This window comes from Pungitius pungitius, chromosome 17 (genome assembly GCF_949316345.1).
Source record: "Pungitius pungitius chromosome 17, fPunPun2.1, whole genome shotgun sequence".
In the NCBI taxonomy this organism is placed as follows: Eukaryota; Metazoa; Chordata; class Actinopteri; order Perciformes; family Gasterosteidae; genus Pungitius; species Pungitius pungitius.
Window position 1 is genome coordinate 10,644,330 of NC_084916.1, and position 26,896 is coordinate 10,671,225.

The 26,896-nt window shown below is 43.3% G+C and overlaps 1 protein-coding gene across 2 annotated transcripts; it reads left to right on the forward strand.

Annotated features, from left to right (window-relative positions):
• The first annotated feature begins 7,802 nt into the window (after positions 1–7,802).
• triqk (triple QxxK/R motif containing) lies at positions 7,803–25,403 on the forward strand. Of its 2 annotated transcripts, none has more exons than XM_037474772.2 (4): positions 7,803–7,941; positions 11,304–11,382; positions 17,624–17,709; positions 23,530–25,403. In XM_037474772.2, exons 2-4 carry the CDS (start codon positions 11,322–11,324, stop codon positions 23,635–23,637), a joined length of 255 nt encoding a protein of 84 aa, XP_037330669.1. In that variant the 5' UTR covers positions 7,803–7,941; positions 11,304–11,321; the 3' UTR covers positions 23,638–25,403. The 2 variants fall into 2 exon arrangements, with proteins under 2 accessions (XP_037330669.1, XP_037330671.1); XM_037474774.2 differs by having other exon boundaries at positions 7,809–7,956.
• The last annotated feature ends 1,493 nt before the right edge of the window (positions 25,404–26,896 follow it).

Below are 26,896 nucleotides of genomic sequence, written 5' to 3' on the forward strand. Positions count from 1 at the left end.
CCTCCACTCAGAGTTGACTCTAATCCCAATCTAATTACTAATTATACGGTTGGAGGTTGATTGGACCAATCCTCCCAGCCAAGGCCAATTTGACTCCCTCTGATGTCGAGCACCTTTCATGTGCCATGTCTCCCAGGTTCTGAGGACACAATGTGTGTGCATGACTGTGTGCACATATGTGTTTTAATCATGCCGGAAACAAACACCTAAAATATCTCACCCAGGCTCACTCCTAATCAACTATCTGTAAAGAAATATGTTTAATAAATGCTGCCCAGTTTTACAGTTTACAAAAATAATGATTAATTCAGAGTTTGATCATTTAAATAAAAATAATTAGGGCAATTTTAATGATCTTGTAAAGGTTTTTATGGTTAGAAACGACTTATTTCAGCCTAAAAACTTGTAACTTGGTCACAAAATCATGATTTTAAACAGTTTAGCTTCTTTTATTGCTAGTGTTCAAATGACCAAAACAACCAGTGGCAGTGGTGTTTTTTCTTTGGCAGCACGATCCAAAAACTCCAGTGTGAGCACAGGGCCGACCTGCAGATGTGTCCCTGTGTATTTGAGCGTCCTGAGTCCTGCTCGCTGCAAAGCGGGACGGAGGAAGGATCGTTCATCATGTTCATCATGTTCCTGATAGCAGGAGGACAAGAAGCATAAAATGTCTTACACCCATTATTTATTGGGAGGTTGTTAACTTGATTTTGGGATACCAGCAAAGAGTTGCTCCCTTATCTCTAAACTTCCACTGGAAAAAAAAAAACTTCCCAAAGTAAAGAAAGAGACGAGCATTCCTACTTTAGTGCAGAGGAAAATAGACGCTGAGGAGTTCATATTGTTGACATAACATCCGGGCTGTATTTCCACTTGTAGCTCATAGCAACGCTGGAAGTGTGTGTGCATATTTTGAATTGTCATCTCAATTAGTTGTTAAGGCCCGTGTGGTAGGAGCGTGGACAGGGCAGTGATGAATGGCTCCACGCTGGGACTAAAATACACCCAGCAAACGACCAGAACGTTCTCTTTCCCCTCAACAACTTGACGCAGGCACAGACTGATGAGGATGGCCCGTTTGCTTTGTGTGTCACTTTTAAACAGAGAGGAGTGCAGCTGTTGTTGCCGTAAAGCGTCCCATTACGTTGTCATCTTCTTTCATCTGGGCTGTTGTGTTTGGAGGCGCGGGGGCTCCCTCAAACATTCCCTCCATCCCTCCGCTTTCCAGCTCCAGCGGCTAGCTTGAAATCTTTTGTCATTGGATCGCGCCCCCCCCCCCCCCCCCCCAAAGCAACATTTACACTTACACATTTTTATGGAACGGACTAGGTACAAGGTGGCTGTAATGGGGGGGAGGGGGGGGCTTTGCATGCAGGCAATTAGGGTTTTGTGTAATTAAACTGTCTTTTAGCTTTCACAGTCATTACATGGGCCACATCTGAAGACAGAATGCGGACATTAGGCAAGTCACATTAAAATGTAATTGACTGGTGAATGTAGTAAACAGATAAATTATCTCTACAGCTGTGCAGCTCCAGTCAAAGAATCAGCAAGAAAAAGACTGTTGCCACGGCCTTGACTGGAGATGCATTAGTGTTCCATCTTGGTGCTTGTTTTGGATTATTTATTTTCCTCTACATTTCTTGTTAACGTTGCAATAATCGCTGCTTCTTTTGAACTTCTGTGAAAAAAAGAGAGTTGTCCGTTACATTTCAGTTGCAGCCTCGGGTTAAACAATATAAAATGCCTTGTGACTTCAAACTTTTCTTAACTTCCTCGCTTTGCCGCGGTAACGAGTTGGGATGTCACAGTGAGGAAGCTGTCAGTCGTGACTTGTGACAGCCTGCGTGATGGAGGTTTCCAACTGAGTCCTGGTCTTGTTATTGACTGCATCACACAATGGGCCTGATTTAAATGAACCAATCAACCCTTATCTAAATATCAGCCTTGATTATTAAGTAGCGCCATATCAGTAGCACTGATTAAAGACGTTTTATTATTAATTATTCCAATAATCTTAGCTGACAGAGACATTGTGTTTGAAAAAAAATCTGGTTTTAAGAGCATGAAATTATTGCATGGAATTTAATTATAGTTTGGTTAATTACCAAAAGAATGAATAATACCTGTGGCAAAAGTCATCGAATAAAAAGGATGGTTTCATTTTTTATAGTTAAAGAGCTAGTTTGTATGTTTTGAACACTGGTTGTATCATCCATACAGACGGATGCAGGCACCACCACAGAAAAACTCAGGTAAAAAAAAAATCAATATCACTATTGTTGGACTTTATATGTAGAATATTTCACACATCCAACTATACTGAAAGTGAAACTTTTATATAATGTTTTTCTGAACAGAGGGACTAGCTCAAAAAGCCTTCATAGTTCTAATTAGCACTTGTTTAGGGTTTGTCTGAGCCGTGAAAAAGAATTAATTAAAAAGGAAAGATTTGACATCTAAATAAAGAGTGTAGTTAGTGACCCCTGTTTGGACTTCCAAGCGACCAATAGTCTGTAAGAGTGAATGATAATAATCTATAATCTATGAAAACCAGTCGTTTTTTTTACTTCTCGCTTACCCTCGATTCGCCATTAGACGTCCCATGTTAAGCAGATGACAAAGCAGTGCTTTCTGCACATGATCAATTCCTCCCTTATTTGCCTTCCCCTCTCTCAGCCCCAGCAAAACTGATCCGACATCTCCAAATGGCACGACGATCGCAGATTTCAATCCTCCTCCTTGGGGAAATATTATTTCGAGCCATTACTTCATCAGGGGGGACGTCATACCACTCTGTGCGGCTATTGTCCTCCCCGGCCCGTGTCTTCAGCTGCGCCCCTGAGACAATGGCAAACGTGATGAACAAGCTGCCGAACTCCCCGTCACGCACCCGCAGAGGACCACGCCGCCGTGATCGAAACCCTTAAATGGCGCTTGCATAGAAATGTCATCATTATTTTGGGAGTCAAATGCATCAAACGCCATCGGCTTGATGAGATGTTCATATGCTGAAGTGGTGCAGCTTACAAAGTGCTTATTAAAAGGCAGAGTGTCATGAATCACTTAGATGCCCGGGATCTCAGTTGAGTAGCCTATGCTCGGCTGCAGTGCGACTGGCACGGCACCAATGATCCGAGCCCGTGCCCCATTGGTCTGAAGCCCTTGGTGGATCCATGCTGCTCTAATGCTAAACTGTGAGGGGTTATGTCGGGATCCCTGCCAGTTACCCCCCCAGTGGTGGTTCCGCAACAGGGAAAAAATCTGTCTCTGCTTATTATTATGTGCGCCTCCCACCAGTGGAACAGAAGATGAATCATACCTGTCAATTCTCATCCCCGGTGCAGGGAGACCATGTTTGTTTATATTGATCGGCGGCATATGCGGCACAGCAGCTGAGGAGGAGGAGGAGTAGGAGGCCGGTCCTGGCAGAGGTTTGTTCACGCTTTCCCTCGGCAAACAGTACAGTCGGCAGACAAGGCAAGCGAGCGCCACGCACTCGACTGATCGATACAAACAATGAAGCGGCAAATCGAGCAGACACAATAAAGTTTTTATTATTTGCGATTCAGAAAAGATTATCTTTTCGGGGGGGGGGGGGGATCTAGTTAAATGTGTTGTACAAAATGCATAACTCTGCTTTCTCTGTGTGTGTTTATCGGAATATGAAGAATGGATAAATAGTGAAGGAAAAATAAATAAATAAATAGTTGCTGTGAGGAAATGGGATCCATTGTAGAGCCTCTGCAAAAATATTTATCATGTTTGACTTGTTTAAATGGATTATTTAGTTAAATTAACATGCATTCATCTCATATTTAAAAAATATATGCAACTCCCTCATTTGAAATGGTTAAGGGACACCCTGGTTTTTAATTACATATCAGAATGAGCCATTAAGTTGTGTATTTAATGATGAATGCAGAAACTCAGTGGTGCACAAATACCCTTTGTTAATACTCTCTGCAAGGGATCAACAAACCATAGAAATCCAGAATCAAGGGAATGTGTGAAATTGTAAGTGCAAGTGTAGGAAGTGGGGAAAATTACTCGAGATGCAGCATCTGGCAATGATTAGTGGCCATTAATTGGTGTTAACTGGTGCTACTGGTGTTTACAGAGTTGAAGGATAATTAGCTGGGGGTCAACTCAGGGCTGAAATTAACATGTCAGAACTCTGCAGCTGTCTCGTGACAACCAGGCGAGGTAATGGAGGGGTGTACCAAATCTAGTTGGCAGGGTAGCGTAGGTTTACGTATGTGTGTAACGTGGATTGTTGCGGGTGTTCTACAGAGTCGGTAAGTCGTTGTGCGCCTGTGAGTGGGTGCTTACGCGTCGGTGCTGGTGTGGATCGCCACATGTGTCAAAGTGATAAAAACGAAGCGCTCCAAGAATAGCTCTAAGCGGAGTCCAGATGTGAATTGGCAAGGTAACCAGGGAAAAGAACTACTCCTACCCAGCCGGCCGGTCTGCTGTGTGTCCGTTGGGGGGGACCAATAGCAGATATCCAGCTGCACCACCTGAATAAACACTGGAAGTCCGTGTGGGCAGCCGCCACACACACAGCTGGGAGACAGGCAAGCACTGTGTGTCTGTATGTCTGTATGCCGCTCCCTTACTTGACTTGCTTTCGTATCCAAAAGGAGGGGGGGGGGGGGGGGGGGTCTTTCTCGTTTAGCTAACAGTAAATGAGATGGACGGGAATAACAAAGGCAGCACATTCATCGCAGCACACGTGGAGCCCAGGAGGCCTGGAAGCCAACTGGGACCCAAGTCAAGAATTAAGAAAAGGAAGCCGCAGGCAAACGCCGTTGTCGAAGTTGCGCAAGATTCATGGGAAAAGTAGTAATATTGTACTGAAATACTATGGCTAAAGGCTAACATTTTAACCAATGGAATATAATACGAAATTCATTGTTTGATAACTTATCTCTTGAGGTGTCTGGGACATTTCTTCTTGCACGAGAACCAAATTCATTTCACCTGTGCTGGTACCGTTCCCCCCGTCAATGGGAGGCGACTCAGGGGCTGGGAGATGGGGGGAGAATTCCCCGCGCACTGCAGGCACAGCGGAAAAAAACCTAGATAAGAATATTCAAAAGATGGAAGAATTGTGTTTTCGGCAAACCAATGAAGTGACTGAGGGTGACTTGAAAAGAAATCTTTCAAATGTAGTCTCAGGATTCATTTAATAAAATTTAGAGTACAGTTTTTTTCTATATATTTTGACACTGTATCAGGGTCTGCGTCGAAGGACAGTGACTTGTAGAAACATTACTCAGTTTGATTATGAAACATCACGTATCTATTACATCAGACTTCGAAAGTCATATCGGGCAATTTGCACCGTCTAAAAAGTACGAGCACACTCGCACAGACTGCTGCTACGACCCACAGCTATAAACAAACTGATCTGAAAGCTGCATGAAATGAAGCAGGATACACTTTCTTTGTTATTTAACTATTAAAGTTGCTGGAGTTGCTCAAGGGTCTCTGCATACAAATTTACCCCCCCCCCCCCTCCCCTCGCACCCAATTAAATCATAAAACTACAATTCACAAGCTATTCATTTCATGCACAGCGTGACTTAAATAAACCTCTCAGATCTCTATGGTTATACAGTATTTAGGGTCCTTGAGCCCATTTCTAAACAAAGTCTGCATTTGACAACCGGTTTATGTAATTATTACAGATTACGGTTTGAATCTATTAGAGCGCTTTGTTTCGATGCTGTACATCACTACTTTGCTTTGAATTATTTAAAGTCATGAGACATGTAAAGACAAGAATATGTATGGTGGTGTTTACGGCTGACACTCAGTTGGAAAATGAATCAGTCTCCCCGATGATGACTGCAAATTGCCGAAGATTATGTTGACACGTCTTCATTGCTGCATGTAGGAGGAGGCGATGGCAGCCGAGCTGCCGTTTAGCCCGCCAATAGCCCCAGGGGATTCTTCTCCTCTAGCATTCGTTTTAATGCCTCGCAATTAAAGGCCGTCTAACTGCCTGAGAGAAGAAGTGATGGAGAAAGAGAGAGAGAGAGAGAGCCTGAGTGTTGTTTAAAGAGAGAGAGAGGCAAAAATAATTGAGAAAAAACGATAAAGACAGGCGCACACACCCAAGTAGACGTCAAAAACGACACGATCGTGTAAGGAAACCTGCCATGGCTGAACTCTAGTTGATGCTCTCTCTGTGGTATGGTCATTTATTTAAGCAGCAGCCATTTGTACAGTTAAAACTTTCTGTAATCTAACGAGAGGTGCTCAATCACTGGTGAAAACTTTCCCACTGACGGGCCCTCAGGGAAACCCTCTCATCTCCTCTCAAGTCTTATCTATACATTACAGTGATGTGCACAGTCCGTACACTGCAACTGTTCATTAGGCAAATCCATCCTGCCTAGTTTTCATTTACACTAGCAGTTGATGCTAATGCATTCCATATCTATCATTTTGACAGGCACAGCACGATGGTTTGTTTCACTCAACGGGAGAAATTAATCACACACATTTAGTATAACAAGCGAATATTTGAGCTCTGCATTAACTGCGCTTGTGCTGGTTATGATGGCCATGTTCAAATAACCTATTCAGGATTATGTTTATTAACAGTTTTAAGTTAATTGTCTTGGCAGCTTGAACATATGTCAAATCTTGTTAATATTTTCTATGTATAGTATGAGATGCTATTGGCCTTAACTGAGGTGTTACAGTCTTTCATGTGAATGTGGAGCACTGGTTCCCAGCCATATTTATGTGGATAAAATGATCACCATGAACAAGGTGCTTGCAATCAATAACATCTTAGGTTATGTTGAGAAGATAGCTAATAGGAAAATAAGTATCCAAAAGAAAACGCTGTTGGCATGTAAAGGCAATTTCAACAAATATAAGTAGAAATGTTTTGAGGAAGATAACCTATAAAGTATAGCATAATGCAGGCACATTACAGGCAGATTACATGGATTAGGCTGCATGCAAGAAGCATGCTCATAGGAAAGTGGGAAATTATTTAAAACTCCAATAAGTGAACACCTAATGCCCAGGGCAAAAACAAGACTGAGGGTGGGAATTAAATTCTACAAAGAAAATAAAGAGGAATGAAAATACGTAGTCTTTAATGAGGTCGTCTGTAGCTGCTTTGAACTGTCACAGCATTATGCTACTATTTTCAACAAGGATGAGCATGCCATTTGTTGTGATTTGACAATGCAAGAATGAATTGTGGCCAATATGTCAAACTTATATGACTTTTTCATTAATAGAGTGCATGCGTTTCACCCTTGAAATAATGTGTCAATTGTAGGACACATATTTACATGGAACATTCAGGCATTAAAAAAGTCTTTGTGGTCATCTTTTGCATTCAAATAAGGTATCCAAGTAATACTAGCAATACTTGTCAGTGTTATTGATTCTTCATGAGTATAAGTATTAGCAACAAAATATACTTTAAGTAAAAAAACTTTAAGTGATCCTTGGTAGGCCGGTACTCCTGCACATTGTGTATATTATGCAGTAAAAGTATCTTTACCACTGATGTTATGTGCTTCAATTCTTCACCGTATTTGTCAAACAATTGTTATCATTGTATCATTTTTATAATGGAGACTTTTTTGTATAATCTATTTATATTGTGTTTTTGTAGATGGAATATGTCAATGTAAAAGCGCCCTACCTGAAAACGGGAAGGCAGGTCGCGACTATCGACTATTGACTGGTTTCTCTGAGCGGTCCGTCCCACCCTCCTGCTATTGGTCAACCTGACGGAACCCGCGCCTGATTGGAGCAGCCGACTGTCCGTTTCACGATGTCAACGTGCAAACCAGGAAGTCGGAATGGCAAGAGTGGTGTGTTGGCATTCTGGAGAAATTTCGATCAAAGTACAATAACAACAGTCAATTCAGACAGAGCTCGAATAAGCGACATATTCTCTCGGTGAGTAGGAGGACTGTAAGTATCTCCGTGAGTGCATTCAAGCTTGCATTTAAGCGCCCTGCTGTCGATTGCATTTATTTTACCTAATATTTAACGTTTTGTGCAGTTGAGTGATTAGTCGACTAGTTGTGTGTCCTGTGAAGCTAACAAACTGCTCTGAGGTCTGCAAAGAGTCCGGACATCGCTCAGTGTTTTCTCCTCCGTGTTCGTGTCTGCGGAGAGAATGACTCCCAGGGAACACGTCATGAATCCCAGAGACCACAATGACTCACAACTCCAGAAGTCGCATCGACAGCGAGGAGTTAGATACACAGAAGATGTGCAGCAGACGTTTCTCTAACTCCCATTGTTATCAATGAGGGTGAAGATTGACTTAAAAACACCTTCAGCATAAGGAAACATTGCAACCAGCATGCTGCTCTAATTAATCCAAGGACTGCATTACTTATTGAGAAAATACCTCCGACAAACTAATTCCTAGTTTATACTTAAATTCAGTCTTCAAATTGTATTTTCTGGACTTAAATTTATTATTTTGTATACTCAAGAAAAATTCACCCTTAATATGATCTTACACTTGCACTACTAGGAATGAAAATATACAACTACATGGAATAACTGGCAAAACAACTATGACTTGAAGTCCCTCATAGAACAAATATTCTAGCATCAGCAGCAATGCTGCCGTCAGTGGGACTCAATATGTTCATTTTTTCTTCTAATAATCAACACCATCTTGCTATTTCTTTGTTCCTTTTAGTGTTACAAATATATACAGTAAGTTGAGAAATGCCCAAATGAAATGACCACAGAGACAATTTAGATTTAATACCATGATATTGCTGCACACCACAACACGGCTCAAAAACCGGAGCCTACTGCGTCTGAGAGTAAACACGGCATGCGGATAATTTCCCCCCTTCCCTTTGTCCTCCTCTCGTGTCCTCTAATTTGCTGACTGTGTTCTCCACTCGCCGGAGAACAATAGCATGCAGACTCCTTCCCTGCTGGCACCAGCAGTGTTTGAAATGTAGCTGAAAACACTGTTTTTATGGTAAGGGTAGAATCCAGGTCCCTCAAGGCGCCCGTCTCCCAGGAGAAGGCATCAGGCAGCACAAGCAGCCGGCCACGCTCCTTGAACATGCAGATTCAGACTCTTTCCTCGGTGCCCCCGCTGCACCTCTACAATCTTCACCACTCTGGTTCTTCTTGGATGCACATAGATACTTTTTACCCCTTTTTTGTAATTTTCTCTCCCCCCCTCCCCCTTGTGCACACTAGCCTTCCCGTTCCCCTCCTTATCAGACTTAAAAACATGAGAAAAATATTTGCCCAGTAGAGCTTGATGGATATTGGGTTTTACTTGTCAAAAAATATCGGGCACATGTTTTAAATCGTGCTCAAATATTTCAGCCGCAGAACAGGCCAGAAATATTTGAATATCATAGACAGACAAAAAGCCCAGGCCTGCCCATCAGCTCATACTGTCTTTTTCCACTATTTGAAACAAAAGGCTGCACTATTGATCGATGCAGTGTGTCGTGAGGGAGTCTGCCTTCAATGTAAAGCTCACAGAGAAACACAAGTGTTGGATGGATTCATGAAACACACGCATTGCATTTTGGCCCCTTTTATACAGAAAAGTATTATACAAGCAGAGTTATTCCAGGTCAATGTACACTCACCGGCCACTTTATTAGGTACCCCATGCTAGTAACGGGTTGGACCCCCTTTTGCCTTCAGAACTGCCTCAATTCTTCGTGGCATAGATTCAACAAGGTGCTGGAAGCATTCCTCAGGGAGTTTGGTCCATATTGACATGATGGCATCACACAGTTGCCGCAGATTTGTCGGCTGCACATCCATGATGCGAATCTCCCGTTCCACCACATCCCAAAGATGCTCTATTGGATTGAGATCTGGTGATTGTGGAGGCCATTTGAGTACAGCGAACTCATTGTCATGTTCAAGAAACCAGTCTGAGATGATTCCAGCTTTATGACATGGCGCTTTATCCTGCTGAAAGTAGCCATCAGAAGTTGGGTACATTGTGGTCATAAAGGGATGGACATGGTCAGCAACAATACTCAGGTAGGCTGTGGCGTTGCAACGATGCTCAATTGGTACCAAGGGGCCCAAAGAGTGCCAAGAAAATATTCCCCACACCATGACACCACCACCAGCAGCCTGAACCGTTGATACAAGGCAGGATGGATCCATGCTTTCATGTTGTAGACGCCAAATTCTGACCCTACCATCCGAATGTCGCAGCAGAAATCGAGACTCATCAGACCAGGCAACGTTTTTCCAATCTTCTATTGTCCAATTTCGATGAGCTTGTGCAAATTGTAGCCTCAGTTTCCTGTTCTTAGCTGAAAGGAGTGGCACCCGGTGTGGTCTTCTGCTGCTGTAGCCCATCTGCCTCAAAGTTCGACGTACTGTGCGTTCAGAGATGCTCTTATGCCCACCTTGGTTGTAACGGGTGGTTATTTGAGTCACTGTTGCCCTTCTATCAGCTCGAACCAGTCTGGCCATTCTCCTCTGACCTCTGGCATCAACAAGGCATTTCCGCCCACAGAACTGCCGCTCACTGGATGTTTTTTCTTTTTCGGACCATTCTCTGTAAACCCTAGAGATGGTTGTGCGTGAAAATCCCAGTAGATTAGCAGTTTCTGAAATACTCAGACCAGCCCTTCTGGCACCAACAATCATGCCACGTTCAAAGTCACTCAAATCACCTTTCTTCCCCATACTGATGCTCGGTTTGAACTGCAGGAGATTGTCTTGACAATGTCTACATGCCTAAATGCACTGAGTTGCCGCCATGTGATTGGCTGCTTAGAAATTAAGTGTTAACGAGCAGTTGGACAGGTGTACCTAATAAAGTGGCCGGTGAATGTACATCTATAGTGGTTGTAACACGCTGTGGACTGACAGGGCATAGGTACACTATTTGAATTACTCCCCAGCTCTCTCACTTTCTATCTGCCCCGGTAGCTGTCAGGCTAATCAAAGGGAGCTCATGGTGTGAAGGGAAACACTGTTCGACTAAATGAGATGGATAGGAAGTGTGCGCACTGCGAATGTAACACACATGGAAGGTGGTTAGAATTAATTGAATTATGTGTAGCAGATGTATGTGAAAGATAAACCATCTGCCTGATCAAAAGTGACTACTCTTCTCTATATATGACTGCGTATTAACTTAAATCCTTCCTGCAGATTTCACAAGTTGTCTGGAGCTACAGCTGCAGGAACAGAGCTTTATCTATATTTGATTAAGCTAAATGATCAGGTGTTACATTGAAACCCAGCTGTGAGGTTCTCTCACTGCGAAGGTGTCTGATTCTCTTTGTTTCTAGTCGGGCCGAGGACGGAGAATGGGGAAGAATGACGCCTGTGGGCCCAGATTACCCGTGGATCAGTACCGGAAACAGATTGGTGAGTCTTCATTCATCCCGCGGCTGGGTCAATCCATTTGTTCAATCGTCAGTGAATTACTCAACTTTAGTTTTACAATATTTGATATTTTCAGTTGATTTTATATTCTGACATTAGTTGATAACATGAGATGCTCAAGTATTCATTTTTGTTTGCATAGCATAAAATAAATGGTCTATTCTCATTTATACACTATTCTCTTTTATATACTTTTGTATACTAAATGAATAGTTTAAAAGTTCAAAATATTATCTGAAAATTAAGAAAAGGTCTTTGAATATGTTCAATGATGCTTTCTGACACTTGAGATTGGTCTTTGACTTGCTTTGTATCTCCGTTTAAACAAACCTCATAACTCATCACTTGATGTGGACAATTGTACCACAGCAGAGCAAATAACTCCGTCGTCTCTCATAGAAACAAAATAACGTCAAAACCAATAAATCCCACTTCAAGCTGTGTTGCATTGAGCCTTATTGTGTTAGTTTCACATAGATCCCTAACTGCCTCAAAGCTCAACCTTTATCAACTTTGGTTATGCAAAAATCGGCTTAATTAACTTCAAATTTGTATTGTATTAAAAAATGCACTTTAACCAGACTCACTGGAGTGGAACCAGTATACAGGCTGTGGAATTAATTACACTTTGAGATGAGCGTGCAGCATCTACGGTCACAGAACTGACGAGACGGTACAAAGCCGCTCCTTTTGATATCATGTCAGAAGCTGTTCTGTCAGAGTTTAATATCACTCTAATCCTGCGGTGTTTTGTTTCCCCATCCTTCCCTTTGCATCACAAAGGCCTAACCAAGGCAATATGGTTGGCATCAATCAAAAGTTTGGTCCCTTTCAGCATGCCAGCTGTGGTTCCTTGAAGATCAGAGCTCGTATTTTTTCTTTTTTTCCTATTGTGGAGCAAAACCAAAAGGTCGCCGAAAGCCGTTCTGCGTAATTGTACGCAGGAATCTGTCGTCATTCTTACTTCAAATCCCAGGAGTGGTATACGTTGTGTACATGGAGTCTTGCGTAGAGGCCTTTTTTGATGGAAAAGGAGTGAGACTTACGAGACTCCTCTACAGGAACGTATCCTTGTGTCCTCTCAAGTCCTGAGAGACACTCCACTGGCTGAGAACATTTCACAATCGCATCTAGCCGCCTGTTGCGTCAAATTTACCATCTTATTTTGAAGGTGCTGGTGGTTTTCTTTGATCACTCGTCCAAAGTTAACGTTAATTGGGAGGATTCTGACACCATACCTCCCGCCTCAGATGTGATGCTGCACACAAATGAGCATCTCCTGAAGGTTTCGGGAGCCTTGAAGTTGTTTTTCTTGACTAGTGGAAATGTAGACACAGTGTTGAATGGAGATGGATTTTTTGATGTTTGATCTTTTCTTTGGTCATTTTTCAAAGAAGATGTTCTGTAATCAACATCCCATGTCCTGGAGATTGTGGCAACTTTAGCATTGTTATCCTCCCAATCCTACAAATTTGCTGATTGTTTGTCGGCTCCTTGTGATTCACATCCCCTGGTTATTCCGGGTCTGATGTTTTATTCTTTTGGAGGGGGGTGGGAGTGCTGACACTCTCAAACTAAAGGATTTATGTTGATGCATGTTGTAGTCATTGTTGTTGAGTCACGACAGAGCGGACTTTGAATTCCTTTTGATTTGGAAAGGTTGACTATCTGGCAGCAATAGCGGCATTTGTCTTTTAACATTTACCTTTTTAGCTCCCTGTTGCCGTGTAAAACCTGTGGAAAGACGCACTCATCTCGCACTCTCATCAGCGGGGGCACGGAGTGTTTTTTTTCCTCTCCGTTTGTTGTTGGATTTATCCTCAGCTCATGATTTAATATATATATATATATATATATATATATATTATACAGTTTCTCTATTTCTACCGTTACATCACGTTATTTTTAAGAAAGGCTTTTTCATTCAACTTCAGCGGTCGTTGAGCCGTTCCATCATCTCTGCTGGAGTGCTTTAGTCATAATGGTCATTCAAGGGGCCACTGTTGACACCTGTTAAATACCATTATTATGCCTATAATAATTGGAGGGAGAGCTCGGGTGCTCTCACAGTGGTCACTCTGTTAGAGTGATGATTGCGGCGGCCTGCTGAACAAAGAAGGGAAATCTGTCCCCAGATTTCATATGGTAAAGAAGTTCAGACATGTTCTTGTGAATGAAAGTAAAAAAACGGCGGTAGGTAGGCGGATTTCAGTCAGATTTGTAGGCAGGCTTCAATACATCAAATATTTTGAGTAACTAAGAAACTGTGCATTAATGAATCTGCTTGATAAAGACAACGTGACAACGAAGAATAAAAGCTTTTTTTGATAATATCCGCTAAGGGCACCGCTTACTGAGGCTGCACCTGATGCGAAGGACGAGGCGTGAACACCTCGCACGCGTCAGCCCTCCAGTTTCATGACCGTGACATGAGGCCAGCGATCCGCACCATGTGCTCACTGACTATTTGGCCGCCATGTAAACACCAGAGCTGTCTGACACGCTGTCAGCACGAGGCCCTTATCCCCCTCCCCCCCGGCTGTCAGAAACCACTGGACAGTGTCTGTCTGTCCACATCAGCCCGTTGCTCTGCCGGTGGTGCGTAATGCAGGAAACAAACAAACGTACAGGTATGTTTGCAGTTTGACTCTTGTTTTGCCCTCACACAGCTTTTAAACAGAGAGCATTCACAGGACTACGAGTACCAATGAATGCTGTGGTCACTAACACTTCAAATCATGAAAGGATTGTTTTTTGGAGGGTTAGGGTTATGGTCACTCACCTGCAACTAACTGGGTTTTTACATGATCGACACGTGGGAAATTAAATATAGCCTTATTGATGGAAAAATGCCATTTGAATTAATCACTAGCCGTTGTTTTTGTTTTTTGTAACTTTTTTTTGTGCAGTGAAAGCTTGATATACAATATGTATTTATCTCCTGATGCATGGCGTAAGTAGGCATCTGTATAACGTTTGTGTAATGAGGCAACATTCAATTTAGAAAGACCTAATTAACTTTTCGGCACAAATAAATTGAAGCATTGAATCCTGACTTAACATTAGTCGCCAATGACCATTAGAAGCGTTGGATGAAAGAATCCAACTCAGATCTGTGGAGAGAAAACCCATTGAGGCTTTGGTTTCCAAATGACAAAACATACAATTGCAATTGAAAATTGTATGTGTATCCAACATTATTAGTGATTAGTTTATTGACTCATGTTGTTGCCAACACTTCAGGAAATACTTAAAAATTAATTCAGCGTATTACTTCTATGAACAGTAGCGTAAAATCCGACCATTTTGTCTATGAACAAAGCGAGGATCTCACATTAGAGATTTAATATGGATTTTTAAATATATTATTCCATCTTAAATGTAAGATTTCCTCTGCACAACTTTGGCGTACTACACCTTTAGTGTTCAAGTTAGCAGGACCGCATTTAATGCAACATCTATACATAAGTTATTATTACTTTAAACTTTACTGATATTTCTTTTCCACCAACTGACACATATCGACGTCGACCCCTCCTCTAAGGTTCACTTGAATTGTCAATTTGTGTGACACACAAATCACAAGACCCCCTCCTACCTTTTGAGTGCTCAATCACTTGTGTGGTTAATTTTAGATAATGCCCCCTACGTCTCTCGTTATGCTAAGCAGTACAATAGCTCCAGATTAACTAATGTAAAACCAAACATCATTTACAAGTAAACGCAATGACAAACATGCAATGGAAAACCCTGAAACCTGCATCAATAGGGTGTGTGTGTGTGTGTGTGTGGGTGTGGGTGGGGGGGCTTTCATTTTTCTCTTGTCCTCTTGACATGAAAACAGTGATGACTTCAATGAAAGGCACACTCAGTGAAGCCCCTCAGCAGGCACTCCAGGCCCCTAACGTTCCTCCGAGACACGGACAGTGAGGCCTTTTCAGTGCGGCAGTCAGAAGTGCAGACGGGTGGGAGGCCGGCGTGTAGCAGAGGGAAATAAAATGCAACAGAAAGTGTCTACAGAGGCGCTACCGAAAAGTGAAGAGCGACCACGAATATGGGCGCTCAAAAGCTCGATTGCAATACGGAGCCAGACCCATGCAAACGCACCACAGGAGGCTTTACACTATGTAAAATCATTCAGAACGCGCATACAAAGACCACCTGCAACAAAAAGGAACAGTACAGATTGTTGAATTTTAAATCTAAGTGAACAACTTTATTTCCATAACTGGATACTGGAAAGTGGGTTACTCTTGTTAAAACAATCAATTATTGTCGCTGTTAATGAAGACCACCAGATGTCAGAAGTATGATGAGTTGTTATGTGTTTCATCAACTAAAGGTCTGTGTGGCCCAGTCAGTCACACTGATATATGTAATAGTGTGATGGTTGATTTTTAATTTGTTTTGCTTTGGCAATTTTGCTCATAGCGGTGAAGCAAATATCGGTTGAATTTGTGAATTTTCATAATCGGGAGAACAAATTAGTAGAAAGCTTGGAGCGCTGTGGTGACTGACCAGTGAAACAAGTTTCCATCTGGCCAGTGGTTTGCCTGAAAGCTACAGCAGACGTATCGATTTCCCAATATTCATTTTATTTTACAGATTTTATTTATAATAATAATTTAAGTGTTTGTGATTTCTGGTGTAACGGCTCCTTTACAGTCAAATCATATTGAAGGAGTGCATCCGATCAAACTTTAGCGATTCCTTCTGGTTGCATTTGTTTTCCTTTCAATATGAAATTGGAAGCCTTGGATGGAGCTTACTGTTTCCCTCTCCACTGTGTGACAAGAGGAGCCATCCAGTGGCCTTCCTAATGAATGATGCTCACTGCCTGCTTCTGGCAACATGCTGCCCATTCCTATTAGCTCCCCTCTACTCCAGGAGGTGGAGCAGGGGTCTGAGACCATGAGGGATGGGAATAGGAGTTGAGTAGCAACACTTTCAGTGGAGTGAGACAGAGCAGCGACACGTGTCACAATTTGATATGAAACAGTTGCATTTGCATTTAAATCATTTTATAAATACTAAATAGAGCTTCCTTTTTACCACTTAGATCACTGGTCCCCAACCATCATTTAACATTTTATTTTGAAAAATGACATGCACTTGGCCCTCCTGATACTTTTCAGAAGCGTCACAAAAATGCCGCAAAGTACTACTTTAATTTTTTTAAACTCGAATCCTCCTCCTCCTCCTCCTCCTCCTCCTCCTCCTCCTTGGCTGGTTTTCGCTCCTTTCTCTCTCCCACAGCCTCTCCTCCCCCTCCTTCCTCCTGCCTTCTTCTTTTGATGTAAATGAGGCCTAATTGGCTTGGATTAAAAACGTGGCCGTTGCATGTCACGTCATCAACGGAGACATTCTCAAAGCTGATCCAGGGTCTCCGTCTAAAACACGTTTGAATTCCCTCATCGTTGCTCTCTGCTTGTTAGCAGTGTCTCTGTAATCCCCAGCTAATAACGTCAAAGGTAACCATCTGAATGTTATGCCTAGGCTCAACTCTCCTCCTTCGCTTCACCCAAACCCAAGTGTAATTTTATCCCTGACTTTAATTTGATAAAATGACATCTTTAATTACTCGCTAAGATGTCCACTTAAGCACGCACACACACACACACACACACACACACTCCTCAGCAAGCTGTTGCCTTTCCACTATTGTTAGCAAAGTTCCTTTTCCTGCAGTGTGTGGTTTCTAATTAGACAGCCGGATAAGCCTCATGCTCACACACTAGCACACTCACATAACACACGTGCTTTGCCAGGTGGCCAGTTTTCCACCCGTGAGCGTTGAGCCCGTGGGAGTTCGAGCAAGTGCAGGTGAAAGCTTGGACCAGAAAGGATCTCTGTGTTGTGGATCCGCACCATTGAAATATGTGTGGGTTCATTTTGTTGCCATTCTCCCTTTTCTTTTCTTTTTTTCTTCTTCTTTAAAAAATAAATAATATTTACAGCTTTTTTTAGTTGTGCTGTGTATAAGAGCAAGTAGGCATATTGGGGGGGAAAAACTCGTTTGCTTTCTTGCAGTCAGCATGATGAGAATATCCAAACTGCTCTGGCAATGACTAATTAGGCATCTAAAGGCAGGAGATGGTTAGCTTTGATGGACGTTGACACTAGCATCGGCCTAATGGTGGCTGCTTGTTAACAGTGAATGAAACAATAAAACCATCTCGTCAGTCTTTACATTTCTGTTTCACGCTTATTTTCTGTCTTTCAGGTAAGCAGGACTACAAAAAGACAAAGTCATCCCTAAAGGCCACACGGCTGAAAGCTGAGGCCAAGAAGAATTCCTCTGGATTCAAGGTGAGAGCGGCCTGGACTCCCTTTCCCTTCAGGACACGTCTGGGCGTCTTCTGTTATTTTTGCCTGCTTGTCGGCGCCGGGCCATCTGTGATTCTAGTTCACCTGTCTGTCTGCCAAGCATCCTCTTTGTTGTGTGTCTGAGTCTGTCTCACTCGATCGGTACACCACCGCAGCTCTTAGCTCTCCTACAACCTGCGTCAGGTCTTCAGGGAACGCAACAACAACAACAACAACCTTCAGTGATATGATGAGGCCCGCTGCTTATCCTTTTGAAGAGATGTGCAAGTGTTGAAAACCATCATCCTCCATAGAATGAAGTTTAAAATACTCCATCCTGTCTGTCAAAATGAAGACTTAATGAATTCCTGGAAGGATTGAAAGTCAAGAGTTTTGTTTTTTCTTTTAATGGTGAGGACTCGATAGAGAGGAGGAGAGAGTGACACAGACGTTGCAAATATAATGAGTAGCAAAGGGAATGTTATAAGATTGGAAAGTAGGGTAATGTGTAAGGGAAGGAAGATGAGGAAGTTGTTGCTCGGATGGAAAAGCGAGTCCCTCCGTCGTTTGGTCACGCCGCTCCAATGAGGATGTGTGGTGCAGGCAAAGGTGAATGACTCCACACGAATCACTCTGGCGAACGTTGTTCATGCTTTTCCTCCTTCAGTTGAGTCGCTAATCAACCGTTTCACTATTTCAAACCCGTGTGTAATAGCACCGTTAAAAATGTCTTTTAAATGTAACCTTTATCGGAGTTTAAATCCGTTTGAACGTGCAGAGACAAGAAGAACAAGAAATTCGGTCGTCTGTGAATTGTTTAAAACATTCTTTTTTTTTTACACTAAACGAAAATGTAAATCCGTCACAGGAAAAAATGAATTCGGACATTTTTTTGTATGTTTACTTTCCTTGGTGCCATAACATCAAAAGGCTTCACTTCCTCATAAGCCTCAGTTGGCACATAGTACACAGAGAGGCACAAATCATAGTGAGGATTAAACGCTGGGTGAAATGGTCAGGTTTTAAAATATGCATCTCTTAGACACGCACGGCCTCATTAAGCACGTCTTTAATCCAATTAGATTAGTCCATATCTTGAAATATTGATATTGCTTATGAATAATTCAGCTTTTTCCATGCTCAAGACGAAGGGAATTTTCAGAGGTTGGATTAAAAATACCTCTGGGACGAGTTTATTAAATTGACTTAGACCCTTTGGCCCCGAGTCCGATTGAAATTCCGCCCAAATGTAATGGATATTTGGTCACACTTGCTCTCCCATCGGCTCCTTTTAGCGTTACATAAAGTTTTTTTTTTTTTTTACACAGCTCTTTGATGACAGTCTTTGTCTCTGTCCTTCGGTCGACAGCAAGGATCCGGCTGCATTTCTCTTCTGTTCTGTTCTCTACTTCCCCCTCTTCCCGTTCGCCTTCCTCCTCCTCTTCCTCTCTCTTCCACCGTGTCCCCGGTTGAGATGCAGGTCTCCGATGCAGCTGGCACCTCAGAAGGAGCAGCAGACTTGTGGGCACAGAGAATCTGGCAGCTGCCACGGCACGCTGTCTAGGGGCCGTCCTAGTAGCAGGGCAGTCTGGGAAAGTTGGCAGCAAAACGGATGGAGCGAGCGAGACTGAGTGAGTGAGGAAGAGAGAGAGAGAGAGGAAGAACGTCTGTTCCCACAACAGCGATTAGACGGCGTGCTGAGCAAGACGACCTCCGAAGTTCCGGGTGTCAGCCACGCGTAGGGCGTTCACATGTTGAGTCAAAGGTGTGTTTTACGGAGCCCGTTATTGCCTCCATGCAGCTACGGACATGTCTCCTGCCCCCGCTCCTCCGAGACCTAGCCGCCGTGGGGTCATCGCAGACGAGATGAATACCGCTGGCAGCAAGTGGTCAGCGGCCTCTTCTCAGTGGAAGCGCACGTGCCTTCGGAGTAGCTCCTGGCTTGCAGCACAGGAAACGAGCCTGCTGCCTCGTCTAATTGGCACACCAACCGTCTGTTCGGTCCTGCAGTATTTTCCCTCTGTGTTTTTTAGCTGCTGAGCCAAGAAAGTTGGGGAAAACATTGCTTATAGGAATTGGCGAAGGATGGATGATAAAGATAATGACTCCCAGCTGTCATTTCTGAATGTATGGAAGACTGCGCGAGTCCCCTTTGGGCTCCTTTATAAATCTGAATGGGACTTGAGTCATGAAGCAGGTAGATTTGGCGTGGAGAAGCAGCTCTGACGGAGTCGGTGGAAAGCGTGAGGGATGCTGTGCTGAAAAGCTTGAGCCGCTCACTGGAGCAAAGTGAATGCGTTATCTGTGCTCGCCATTAGGTTTACGAGCCTCATTCACACGTTCTAGCTGGTTAGGAGCGTGGACTGATGGCACTTTGGAATTTGTAGGTTTTATGGGCCTTTGATGCAATTTCATTTACAGAAAGCTCTTTGGAAAGACTCTGTGAGGTGTGATGGGGTTGATAAGACTTTGTCTGTTGCTGGTTATGTCACAAAAGCATCTGAATGGGCGGTGTGTGAAAATCATTTGAGATATATAGATCTAATTTAAGATACTCAGAGTGCAGAAGGTGAAAAGGTTTAAACTCATATTTTTGGTTTGGTGCAAAAAAAAAAGCTTTACTCAAGGGTATGGCTGCAGTTTAATTCACTTAGATTAAGAATATAATGTTTTGAGCATTTTTCACCTGAAACAATTGATGTTTCACCTTTGTAGACCACTGTGGGCATTTCCAAGGTGTTTCTAAAGCAATCAAGCCAACAAATATAAATCAAATACGACCTAATGGATGGTTATTTGTAGTGATGACTCATCATCATGACGCGTGCTTTACCAAACCACAGCCCCAAAAATACCAACCGGCACAAACAAGCCGATTCTCTTGCTCAGCGCGGAGGCACACGCTGACGCACACAAACACACACGCTCGCGCAAGTGCACGCACACACACACACACACACACACACGCAGGAGGGGAATGAAAGCCAGACCAGATGAGGGGACGTCTGCTGAGCGGTGGCTCGTCGCCAGGGCGACAGCGCGCCGCAGCTGCCGCCAGCAACGAGAGAGCCACATGATGGAGGACGGCGCTTTCGCCCCATCCAGAGGTCTCCATCACAATGTGGGCCGAGAGGGCCGCGTGCTTCCTGTCTCGAGTGTGCGCGAGTGGGCTCACACACACACACACACACACACACACACACACACACACAGAGTCAACACAGTAGGGGCCACTCTCCTCCAAAACAATGATCTCAATCAAGTGCAGGTGCTTCCCAGAAGGCGAGTGTTATTCCACCCAAACTCCTCCAGCTCGTGTTCACAGACCAGCTGTTGCCTTTCTCTCTGGAAGCAGAAGCAGGGGAAGGTGGCTGCAACAACCCGGGCCGCGGTTTGTCGCGTCCTTTTTTGTTTCTGCCCTAAACGCTTACCCACCACCCTCCCCCCATCAGCGTTTTCTTCGCGATACCGTCGGCGGAATAAAAAAAAACTATTTTCTTCTCTTTTGTTTCGTTTTTTTTTCAAAGCCGTGAGAAAACGTCCAGAAAAAAAAAAGGGAAAACAATCAAGCCTCTGTGATTCGATATCGGCTCTCTTTTCCGTGAAGGCCTGGGCAAAATAGGGAAGTAAATCAAGCCGTGGGAGCCTGGCGGTTAATATATGAAACTAAAGTGCATGAAATTTAAAAGTTTTCCAATTAAGCGAGGACTTAAAGCTGTGCAGAGGAGATAAACGTGGGCTGAGGCTAATGAAGACCAATGCTGCTCGTCACCAGGCGCTACGACATGTACACAGATAGCTGTGGATGCCGTGACGCCTTTTAATTGTCCCCCCCCCCCCCCCGGTTAGGGAGATTATTAACCCCCCACCAGCGCTCGTTTGTGCCGAGCCTTATCTGCCACTTGTTTTCTCTCTCCTCCTCACTCTGACGCGCTCTCGTTCCTGCGTGTAGTTCGGCCAGTGGGGTGGAAATTGAAGTCCTCTCTTGTTGTGATAACTAAAAGAACGTTTTCTCCAATATCCGTTCGTGTTTTTCTTTGTGTTTCGCTTTCGCATCTGTCTTGTCTGCTGCTTTCCTGCTTGTCATTCAAACTCGGGCCTTCCGTAAATAACCGGCACATTTGCGTAAACTATACCGGGGTTCAGTGATTTCCTCAATGATCTACAAGCAACATTATGCGGATCTGTGAAAAATGTCCTGTGTAGAATCGCAATGAATAGTCGTATCAGGGCCCTTTTGTTGTTGTGGCCCAGTTTGCGTCTAACAACTAATTTCCATGTTCAAATCAAATATTTCTTTTTTTGAATAACCCCCAATCAGACTGTACTCCTCAACCTTTTAAAGCTCTCCAGGCTCTCCAGTGTTGATTAGAAAGTTTGCTGCTAATGAGTTCTCTTGATAAAGAATAACTGGCATTGTTCAATACTCTGAGTGGCCCTAATGAAACTCCAGCTGATGAAGATTGTAATCGTGCGAGCGTCACTTAATGAACAAGCGCTTCAAATTCCCATTTTCAAGTTGAATGCCACTCCTCTGGAAGGCTCCAATTTGTTTGACGATTAACCAATAGAAAAAGAAAAAAAAAAGAAAGAAATAGGCCATTTGGTTTGAAAGTTTAACTTCTCAGTAAAACTGGCTGGAGAAAGTGGAGGTTAATTGTAAATTGAATAGATTGAAATACTATGGTGACTCAGTACTTGTTTTATGAACCGTGATAATGTGCATTTAAAAAGAGCTTAAATGTTTTTCTCTAAATATATATATATATATATATATATTTTTTTTTTTCACCCAATCTCTATAGTAAGAGAATAGCTCCGGGGTTCTGTTTTTAAAAGGCGTGTGATGTGGTAGCACACTTTGCCTTCACTGAACTACACAATCCCCAAATAAATGATCTCTCCAGTTATTTGAAAAGTCATTGTTGACCCTGTAGCTGTCTAATGCATTATAACTAATGTATTCTTTCTGTGACTATAAATATATGCAATTCGCTATTAATGCTATTATAAATGACTATTTATTAATTTAGCTTCTTTTTTACTGCACTTTCATCAGGTAACAATTTGTCACAGTGAATCCCGTATTTGTGTGATTGGTTTGTCTGGCCTTCCGTCAACAATACGCTCTTGTTTTCTCACCGCTGTAAACAAAGCTTGCAAAAGAAAAATTCAGTGTGGATTGCTTCATAAGTCTTGTGATGTGTGGATAGCAAACACTGGCTTGATTATAAGCGTGTTAACCTTCATCAATAAGACAATCAGCGCTTTTGTTTCTCTTTCTCCGTGCAGTTGCTTATTTTGAGCAACTTTTCATATATAACATAAATTTAAAAAAAGCAACTTCCATTCCCGCTAAAAGTGATCAAATATCATTCAAATAGAATTGTTTGAGGTCTCAATGTAGCAATTTAAGAAATGGTATTCAGTATCTGATAGTTAGCATATGATCACAATAACAGGCCGATCCTGCAAAGGAGCCACAGCTGACCAGAGTTCTCCTATTTACCTACAATAGTGGGGCACAGCATTGCTTTTATATGTATTCATATTATTACGGATTTTCAGGTTAATGGTTTCAATACAAGTGTGATGATGGTTGAAAACACAGTCAACATTTTCCGTTTAATAACACATGTACAAAGTAACAAAAACAAAAGAAAGATGGGGACTTGGCAAAACACAACGGCAGGAAAAGATAAGCAGAATGATTATAGAACCACGGCGACACGTTCAAACAAAGCACAGCCTCCGCTGTGCAGAAAGACAGACGATGTATAAATAGAGCTCTTAAAAGCATCTCTTTTTTTTTTCCCCTCTCAGGATGCATTGCTGGTCATCGCTGCAATCCTGTTCTTTGTCCTCTGCGTCTACGCCTTCTTCTACCTCAACCTGAGCAACGAGATCAACATGGATCTAGACATGGATTGAAGTGAGAGATGGAAGGGAGGACGGAACGCAGTCTGTCATCTTTTGGTGACTCAAGGACAACAAACTGCGTGTTCACGACAAATGGCATCCGTTGAAGATCTACCCTGCCCGTATTTTCTGCCTGGGAGCGCGCACACTAAGCGACTATTCTACTCACACTTATTCTACCGTTTTACATGTGAGTTCCTTGAATTTTTTTTTTTCTTCCTGAACCCAGATCTGAAAGAGTAGTTTTGCTTGTCTTTTTTTTTTCCCCCTGAAAGGTCAGCGACCTCGTGCTCTGAGGCGCTCGTACCTCCGCTTAATGGTATTCTGCGCAGTCACGTCTCTCTGTTTTCTCCTCCATTAGAAAAATGTAAATCTCCTGCTGAAGCTCTCGTCACATTCAGACAAACACATTCCAGTGCACAAACCTGCAGCGCCGGATATCCGGAGATCACAGAGTGTGAGATTAGAATCCACAAAGCCCCTCGCCCTGATTGAAAGTGTGTGCAGAATACGGAACAACACTTTCCACCTGCCGCACCCACCGGCAGCAGAGAGACACGCGCGTCCACAGGATTAGCATTACAAATATCATCCTGTTCTTTCATTTGAATGGGAAATCGCAGAGATGGATGACGACGGCAGAGAGCCGAGCCGCTGTGTTTCTCACAAGGAACACCTTGATTATTTTTTCCGTCTTGTCGAAGCGTCGGGTGTGATGAGTCTCTGTGGGAATATGAAGGTTTTGTGAAATCCTCCTCATCTGTACTCTTTTTGCACCAGTGCAACAACGGGCCTTCCATTTTTTACCACTTTTACCTTCTATTTTATTCCTATCACTATCAATAGCGATACTGTCCTCCGAAAGGCAGCTGATGCTTTGTTTTGCATACGGCTCTTTTTATATTAGTGTAACTGAAAACACAAGGGGCCGTGCTTTTTTACTTTTTTTATTTTTCACAGGCTCAGACACCAGACTTGTTTTTAAAGGAGACCGACTGTGGTCTCGGGCTCGGATGAAATGTGAGACTGATTTCGAGCTTTTCTCCCATGACCTCACGACCTCTAGTGAAAGACAACGTGTCCAAGTTACCATTAAGATAAGCATGCACTTGTACTCTCAAGCAAAGGCTTTGTTTCTGGCCTCGGCCGGTCCAGACCCCTCCTCTCCACCGCTGTGGGGCACTCGCATGTGTAACAATAGACAGGCAAACCTGAGAAACCTTCAGAGGTGACACCGGTTATCTAAAAGGTTACCAATGACATCAGCACAAAGGAAAGGAGCTCTTAATTCCTGCCCACGTTTTCTAAGGTCACAAAAGTATCGCTATTGGATTGTTTTCTCATGGTATAAAAGTATTTTCACTGTTTGCTTTCGTCATACAGATTCGGTTACAGGATATTTTGTAGTATATTATGATTTTTGTTGCTGGTTTTCTTCTTTGTCTAATTGTTCAAAATCATGTACATCTTTGTAAGGGATTATAAAGAATGCCGAATTGAAATTAAGATTAAAAGAGTTTTGGTTTGAGGGTAATTATTTGCACCTAATTATTTAAATGAATCCCCTAAAAGAGGTTTCATGAGCAGAATCAGACGACAGGTTCCCTTTTTTCGTTAAGACCCTGTTATTTTGCCATGTTTTTAGTGTCATTGCAAATATTTGTGTAATTTATAGCATCTGGATGGTCAGTAGATAGTTAATATAACACCCTGTCATCATCGTAACTACCAGTAATGTTTTATACTTCTTTATCCACAAACGTCTATATTTAGCAGTCAAATTAAGGTGTAGTCGTTACTTCAAAAAAACTTCAATTTACTTTTACGGGGAATGAACTTTGTCATTATTTCTGTCAGATCTCATAAATTCTAAGCTATAAACAAAAGTGTCCCATCAGCAACGGGTTATTAAACTGTATTGACTGCAGTAATGTCTTCATCGGCCTACACGCCGTGGCCTTTCCTCAGCGCGTGTTACAAAGTGTAACCGTGACGATGTGGACGCAGGATTCCCCCACAGAGACAGAGAGAGAGAGAGAGAGCACGTTCCTCCAGTGCATTCAGACACACACACACACACACACACACACACACACACACACGCTCGGCAGAGCAAACCCACGCCGACGGCGAAAGGATCGACCGACTTCCGCTGACTTCCGCTCACAGCGAGTCCGACGCACTGAGGCTTAGCCTGACAAATGAGCTGGACGCCCCCCCCCCCCCCCCCCACACACACACACACTACTCATTAGTCACGTCAGGCGTGTCGACCAAGAGTGATTGCGCTTTGCCCCGAGCTTGGCCATGCAGCGGGGCGCGTACGTAAGGTCGCTGCCCCTTTCCCACACGGGGCCCGTTCTCACACGTATGGCAGGTTACCGAGACATGAACCCTAGTTGGGACTGCTGGAGAACGCCGCACTGCACGTTTTCGGGGGCATGATGGGTTTGCCTTTTGCCGTATTTGCTTTGGACATAAACAGGAGAACAAGAGATTTGCATTGGGTCAGATCTTCTGTTGGCACCATGACGTCATGTGAACTCACCTGCACGCTGACCTCAGCTTATTTAGTTCTGTTTCTACGAAGGTGTTTGCTTCTGTTTTAGTGTGTGTGTGTGTGTGTGTGTGTGACAGAGTGAGGATATGGTGGGGCAGAGTGTGTGTGTGTGTGTGTTTTCAGTATTCAGCAGAGCGCCTCTGGCCATGCACCAATGGAGCGCTCAGTCTCTGACGGACCGGCGAGGAGGGTCAGTCCCTCCAGGAGCTCATTTAGTCTCTATCTCTATCTCACACACACACACACACACGTCACTCCGGCAGGGAGACTCATCTCTCTCTCTCTCTCTCTCACAGAAACCCACACTGCTGTGCTCCCATTAGGGAGACAGGACTGACGATGCATGTCACAAAGTACTACTGCTAGTCTCACACAATCATTCCCCTCCCTCATTCTCTCGCTCACTGTCGTCCCCTCGCTATTTTTCTCCATCTTGTGTTGCATGTTCAAAACCCGCAACTCTGATGACGCCCTTCATTATTCACAATGCAGCGCGTGTTTGGAGAATGGTGTTGTGTACGTCTGCGTCCCTTTTCGTCCTAACAATGATCTTCCCGCCTCTCTGTCGCATGACCAACACGCCGGGCATCCGCCGTCTTCGCTGCGTGAGAAACAATGACGTCCGCTCAACTTGACAGTGACACTTGGGTGTTTAATTCTGCGTTGCCCTGTGTGTCTGATAAGAATGCATTAGCAGGATTGGGCTGCGCG